Source organism: Sander vitreus, chromosome 11 (assembly GCF_031162955.1).
Source record: "Sander vitreus isolate 19-12246 chromosome 11, sanVit1, whole genome shotgun sequence".
NCBI lineage: Eukaryota > Metazoa > Chordata > Actinopteri > Perciformes > Percidae > Sander > Sander vitreus.
In genome coordinates this window covers 31,472,551-31,480,238 of record NC_135865.1, presented here as the reverse complement: position 1 = coordinate 31,480,238, position 7,688 = coordinate 31,472,551, and the positions used below count along the sequence as shown (strand labels likewise).

Sequence of the window (7,688 nt, the reverse complement as noted above, 5' to 3'; positions counted from 1 at the left end):
ATACCCAAGCACTGACTTCAAGGCCAGAGATATACTTGCTTTTGTACTTGCGTAGACAAGTCAAGTCAGCTTTATTGTCAATTCTGCAATATGTGCCAGACATACAGAGGAACTGAAAATAAGTTTCACTCCGACCCACGATGCAATAAGAACACGTACAACAAGTATAATATAAAAAAAGATCCATCCATCCATCCATCTTCATCCGCTTATCCGGGGTCGGGTCGCGGGGGTAGCAGCTCCAGCAGGGGACCCCAAACTTCCCTTTCCCGGGCCATATTAACCAGCTCCGACTGGGGGATCCCGAGGCGTTCCCAGGCCAGGTTAGAGATATAATCCCTCCACCTAGTCCTGGGTCTCCCCCGAGGCCTCCTCCCAGCTGGACGTGCCTGGAACACCTCCCTAGGGAGGCGCCCAGGGGGCATCCTTACCAGATGCCCGAACCACCTCAACTGGCTCCTTTCGACGCAAAGGAGCAGCGGCTCTACTCCGAGCTCCTCACGGATAACTGAGCTTCTCACCCTATCTCTAAGGGAGACGCCAGCTACCCTCCTGAGGAAACCCATTTCGGATCTTTTGGATCTTGTTCTTTCGGTCATGACCCAGCCTTCATGACCATAGGTGAGGGTAGGAACAAAAACTGACCGGTAGATTGAGAGCTTTGTCTTCTGGCTCAGCTCTCTTTTCGTCACAACGGTGCGATAAATTGAATGTAATACCGCACCTGCTGTGCCGATTCTCCGACCAATCTCCCGCTCCATTGTCCCCTCACTCGCGAACAAGACCCCAAGGTACTTGAACTCCTTCACTTGGGGTAAGGACTCATTCCCTACCTGGAGAAGGCTCCAGGATCCTTGCGAGAGTAAAGATCTGGTCCGTTGTTCCACGACCAGGACGGAATCCGCATTGTTCCTCTTCAACCTGAGATTCGACTATCGTCCGAATCCTCCTTTCCAGCACCTTGGAGTAGACTTTACCGGGGAGGCTGAGAAGTGTGATACCCCTGTAATTGGCACACACCTTCTGGTCCCCCTTTTTTAAAAGGGGAACCACCACCCCGGTCTGCCACTCCTTAGGCACCGTCCCAGACTTCCACGCAATGTTGAAGAGGCGTGTCAACCAAGACAACCCCTCCACACCCAGAGCTTTAAGCATTTCTGGACGGATCTCATCAATTCCTGGGGCTTTGCCACTGTGGAGTTGTTTAACTACCTCAGCAACCTCCACCAGGGAAATTAATGCCAATCCCCCCTCATCCTCCAGCTCTGCCTCTACCATAGAGGGCGTATTAGTCGGCTTTAGGAGTTCCTCAAAGTGCTCCTTCCACCGCCCTATTACCTCCTCAGTTGAGGTCAACAGCGTCCCATCCTTACTGTACACAGCTTGGATGGTTCCCCGCTTCCCCCTCCTGAGGTGGCGAACGGTTTCCCAGAAGTACCTTGGTGCCGACCGAAAGTCCTTCTCCATGTCTTCTCCGAACTTTTCCCACACACGCTGCTTTGCCTCTTTCACGGCAGAGGCTGCAGCCCTTCGGGCCCTTCGGTACCTTGCAACTGCCTCCGGAGTCGTCTGGGATAACATATCCCGGAAAGACTCCTTCTTCAGTCGGACGGCTTCCCTGACCACCGGTGTCCACCACGGTGTTCGTCGGTTACCGCCCCTTGAGGCACCTAAGACCCTAAGACCACAGCTCATCACCGCAGCTTCAGCAATGGAAACTTTGAACATTGTCCACTCGGGTTCAATGCCCCCAGCCTCCACAGGGATGCACGAAAAGCTCCGCCGGAGGTGTGAGTTGAAAGTCTGTCGGACAGGGGCCTCCTCCAGACGTTCCCAATTTACCCGCACTACCTGTTTGGGCTTACCAGGTCTGTCCAGAGTCTTCCCCCACCCCCTGACCCAACTCACCACCAGATGGTGATCGGTTGACAGCTCCGCCCCTCTCTTCACCCGAGTGTCCAAAACATATGGCCTCAGATCAGATGAAACGATTATAAAATCGATCATTGACCTTTGGCCTAGGGTGCTCTGGTACCAAGTACACTTATGAGCATCCCTATGTTCGAACATGGTGTTCGTTATAGACAATCCATGACTAGCAGGTGGCAGGTGGACTCCCACCTGCCACCCTGAAGCACTGCGCCAGTCAGCTTGCTCCAGTTTTCAGATATTTTTAATCAGTCGATTGTCTTATGCAAGGTTCTGGTTTGTTTTAAGCTATCAACCATTATTCCAGTACCAAAGAACAGTGCCGTGGGCCTGAATGACTACAGGCCGGTGGCCCTTACATCAGTGGTCATGAAAAGTCTTGAACTGTTGGTTCTGTTCCATCTTAAACCCATCACAGCTCCCCATCTTGATCCACTGCAGTTTGCTTACAGAGCAAACCACTCAGTAGATGATGCAATTAACTTAGGCCTGCACTATGCTCTGGACCACCTCGACTCTCCTGGCTCCTATGTAAGGATGCTGTTTGTAGATTTCAGTGCCACCTTTAACACCATCCTACCCGAGCGGCTGCGGGGGAAGATGTCATTGATAGGGGTGGAACCCTCTATCTGCCGCTGGATCATGGATTTTCTCAGTAACAGACAACAGCATGTGCGGCTTGGCCAGCACATGTCTGATCCCCGATCCACCAACATTGGAGCACCTCAGGGGTGCGTGCTGTCACCATTTCTCTACTCACTGTCTGCTTGCAGGCAGGAAGTATCTCATCTGGCTGCGTGGTGTGACAAGAACAATCTGGAGCTTAACCAACAAAAGACAGTGGAAATGGTGCTAGACTTTCACAGAGCCCCCTCCTCTCTTCCACTCCTAACCATCAAGAGCTCTGTTGTTAAGGAGGTGGAGTCATTCAAATTCCTAGGCACTGTCATTACAAACAACCTGAAATGGGAGGAAAACAGTTCCTCCATTATTAAGAGGGCTCACAGTAAACTGAACTTCTCCAGCTCTGTTCAGTCTGGGTTTTACAGAGCCACTGTGGAAAACCTTCTGTCAACATCCATTACTGTATGGTTTGCCTCAGCATCTGCCCAGGCGAAGAACAGACTGCATATTGTGCGCACAGCAGAGAGGCTGACTGGACAGAGGCAGCTGTCAATCAGTGACCTGTATGAGGCCAGAGTCAGGAAGAGGGCAGCTAAAATTGCTGCTGATTAGTCCCATCCAGCTAGTGACATTCTTAGGCTGCTTCCCTCAGGAAGAAAGTATAGTGCGATGAGGACAAGGACCTCACGCCACCTCAATAGCTTTTTATTTTATTTTACTATTTAATTGTTTTAAGCATGCTTTATGCAGCTATACACATATACTGTTTGTTTGTCGAGCTTATGTGTTACTGATTGCCATGTCAAATTCCTGTGTGTCTGTTGATGCATTTGGCGAATAAATTGATTCTGATTCTGATTCTGGTGCCTCCATAAGCAACAAGGCTAGCTGCTTTCTTCTGCTTTATGACTTGTTCGCTGCTATTAAGTCTTCTGAAAGTTTCGAGAAACATCACATTGCATTTTGCTCCTGTGTCCACTTTCATCTCAGTTGGCTTGCCGTTTTATATGCATTGTGACAAATCCTTTTCAATGGCTTTTATATTGACACAATCAACATGACTGTCAACTTCAATGCCATCCACATAAAACGTTCCATCTTCACGTTTGTTCCTCTATTTATCTCATTGACAGTCTGTCTGCCAGTGTTCTGTCTATGATGTTGCCTATTTTGGCTGCACGGCTTAGACTTGCAGCAACTTTTAAAGTGGTTAAACGTTTTGCAACTGTGACACTGTTGTCCGAATGCTGGACACTTTTCCTGCTTAGCTGCGGGGCTGCCTCCACAATTATTGCACCTTGTGATAGGCTGGGGCTTTGGTCACTGCATCCTATTTGGAACTTAATTGCATTCACACTGGCAGCATTACTTTTTTATGCTAACGTCTTGCCACTTTCCTCGGTCATCTCGTGTTTTTGACAGATTGAAATGGCTTTGGGAAGTTTTAGCTCACTATCTCTTGACAGAGCTTTTCTCAAAGTGTCACTGGTAACGCCCCACACGATGCGGTCACAGATTAGGTTCTCTGTTAGGTCTCTGACGTGGAAGCATTTAGCCATAATCCTTAAATCACTTATGAATGATTGGATGCTTTTACCTTGTTTCTGACCTCTGGTATGAAATTTGTGTCTTTCCATAGTCCTGTTGTTTTGAGGATTGCAGATTTCACGAAACTTTTTCTTCAAACATTCGGGATTCTCTCAAGATTCAGCAGGAGTAATGATCCTTCCACCATCCCCTGGCGCATGCACTTCAGCAGCTTAGGCAAAAGAACACTCTTGTTCGATGGCGTCTGGGCCAGCAATGTTGAGAAGGATATAAGCTTGCGTCTTTGCTGACTTGTCCGAATGTGCGGCAGCAATAAAAAATATCGTACTCCCACTCAAAAATACGCCAATTCTCTGCAATATTCTCATCAAAAACAAGAGGGTCAGGTCTGCAAAATCCATCTGCCATCACGTTGGGTAAAGGAAATCAACGTTGTCAACTGGCGATAGCCATGCTAGCATGGGTCAATGCAACAGGTTGTTCAACGACGACAGAAAAAAGAAACACTCGCTGGCGAGAAGTCCGTACTCGCTTCTGACACCATGTAGAATGTTAGTATGGGTTGGTATTAGTCAATGATCACACTGAATGTAAATGAATGCATTTAATCCAAACGTTCGACAACCGAAAGGCGATACAGACCAGGGATAGAAACTGGGCCACTGGGCATTCTGATTGGATAGGACAACATAGTACGGTGGCTCATAACACACAGACTGCATAATCATTTAACCAAATGATGTACAGTAACTGCACTACTAGTTGTATTTTACGTGTGGAGGAATAAATCATTGCAATACAATCTTGAGCGTGTCACAGTGTGTTTATGCATATCTGTGTTTAGTCCCTCACGTCAGCACTTTGTTGGACTGCTTACAGCCGCAACACTTTACCTTTACTTTTGAGATGAAATTATTATATGTATTTTTTGTTGATATTTAAGATGTTTTGTTTGATTATATTGACACAAATGGGATTCCACACACATGGCCGTAGACTGTCTTGTTTATTCCAAATCCTACTTCATTATAATAGTGTCAAATATAGTGTAAATATAATTACAAAGGGCAACTGGTTAACCACAAACCACAAAGTAATATTTAAACAGAATAAACACAGTGGAACATACAGAGCTAAAACACTGTCAGACTAACTTCCCATCAAACACACCTGACCACCTATCTATTATAATTAGTTCTACATCAGTGGTAATTATTTCCACTATACTTCCATCCATAAGTAACACAATAACAGAATGTATGACTATTTTTATCATGGGTTTTATACACTTTCTGTAGTAAAACATCCAAAAGGAAACTTCCTGTCAGGTGGGTGGCCCTGGGACAAATCTTGTCTACTGGGGGGTCCCTGGCCTAATTTGTGTCAGTTTAGGTGTCCTTGACGTGAAACATTTGGGAACATGATATCAAAGGCCTCAATCTTCCTGCAAAAGCAGCACATGATATATATTTCTAACATGTGCTTTTACATTTATTGTGTGAGAAATGGACGAAGAACAATCTATTACCATTTGAGACTAATTCAAACCCACAATGTGAGTTTAAAAGATTTATTTTAGCCTGTGCAGCTGTTAGTTGAACCATGCAGCTGCAATGTTAATATCATTCTTTTGGTTCAGGTTGAACACACTTTCTTTTCATAGACCACCTTAACATTAATGTAATAACAAACAAGATCTATGGACAAATACATTTAACATATTCTAGAAGCATATTTTGTGGCTTAGAGATATATGGTTTACTAAATGTGCATGTTGAGGTTTACATTTTCGCAGCATGAATCTTCTTCAAAAATCTAAAAATCACTCCTTTGATTTGAGGCAGACTCAGGCCGTAAACTAGAGGGTTATTAATGGGGGGGATCATCAAATACTCTAAAGATAAAACAACTGGGATGATAGGATTCATTTTATCAGCCTCAAATCGAGTCAATGACAGCTCACAGAAGACGGAGAAAGAATAGGTCATGAATGTCACGATGTGAGGCAGGCAGGTCTGTAACGCCTTTCCTCTGAATTCAGACGAGCTTCTCCTGCAAACAAGCAGAATACGTAGATAGGTGTACAGGACAAAGAACAGGGGGATGAAGATGGTTGTCATCGTGAGAAACTGACCTACTATGTTGTTCAGACTTGTGTCCACACAGGAGAGCTGAACCACAGGCCAGTTAGAACAGAAAAGCCTATTCAGTTTATATCCACACAATGTTAATCGGACAGTAAGATACAGCATGAAACCCATAGCAAAATGCAGGGACGAACATGGCAAAAATCACAAGATGTGTTACCATCTTAAATGTCATTTTACTGTGATAGTGTAAAGGCTGGCAAATAGCAACAAATCTATCATAGGCCATGATGCTAAGGATAGTCATCTCACATGATGCATAGGTGTAAATAACATACATCTGAATGAAACATAATGGACGTGAGATCAAATGAGTGTCAGACAGAATGTCCATCAGAAACCTGGGGAAGAAGCCGGCTGAGCCGTACAGAGAGTTAAAAGACAGACAGCAGATAAAAATATACATGGGCTGATGCAGAGACTTCTCCAGACAGATTGTCAGAATAATGACAATGTTAGCAGAGACAATAGTCATGTAGAGCAACAGACACAGACTGAAGAACAGATTTCTGAGGGGCCCAAAGTCTGCAAACAGAGTGAACTGAAAATACACAGGATTCAGGCTGTTGTTGCTCTTCATGTCTGCACAACAGCAGAGCTGGAAGAAGAGAAGTGTAAACAGATTGAGGTACAGTATATTTATATTATGTAATTATTACAATTATATTAAAATGTGTGCATCAAAATGTCCTATTTTAACAGTAGACACAAAACATACAATAAACCTGCATTCATGTAAGTTGCATAAACTGCACAAAAGACATTCAACAATACACATGGGTGGAAAAAGGTCAGTGTTACATGAACTAAATGTTGAACAAATGAACAACTTAACATTTGTCAATGAAGAATATTTCAGTTCAATGAAGAAGAGCTGTATCCAGGTTATCGAGGCTCACAGATGACAGATTCAAAACGTCATTTTCCACAAGTGAATTGCCATCTAAAAAGCTTTCACATTTAATGGAAGTTTTATGTCCTCTAATAGCTGAGAAATTAGAAGTTATCAGCCAATACAATACAGTGTTTATGTTATTCAGTCTTTTCAGTTAATACATTCATGAAAATGTTCAGAAAACAGTCTTTGCATCAGTGTATGTAAACATAGATTTTAGAATAATACACAGCACCCCCCCTGACCTACAGCAGACTGAGGCAGCAGCTGAACTTTTATGCTGTTTTGCTGTCACACTGAGAGCGGCAACCTGTACACACCGGGTCTAAAGGGAGCTACGGTGTGTTACACACTGACTACTCCTGTGTGTGTGTGTGTGTGTGTGTGTGTGTGTGTGTGTGTGTGTGTGTGTGTGTGTGTGTGTGTTGCTATAACTGAGTCCAGACTGCTAAGGCCGAGGAAATATATCATTTTTTGGGCATTTCCGCTTTTAATCACCAGGACAGCATGAAAGGGGAGAGAGGGGGAAGACATGCAGGAAACCA

General features: G+C 44.7%; 1 protein-coding gene across 1 annotated transcript; it reads right to left on the bottom strand.

Moving 5' to 3' along the window:
- Window positions 1–5,882: 5,882 nt before the first annotated feature.
- On the bottom strand, window positions 5,883–6,828 carry LOC144525526 (olfactory receptor 56A4-like). The gene is given in 2 exon segments (XM_078262429.1): window positions 5,883–6,368; window positions 6,370–6,828. Coding segments are annotated over 2 exon segments (945 nt in total).
- Between the last annotated feature and the right edge of the window lie 860 nt (window positions 6,829–7,688).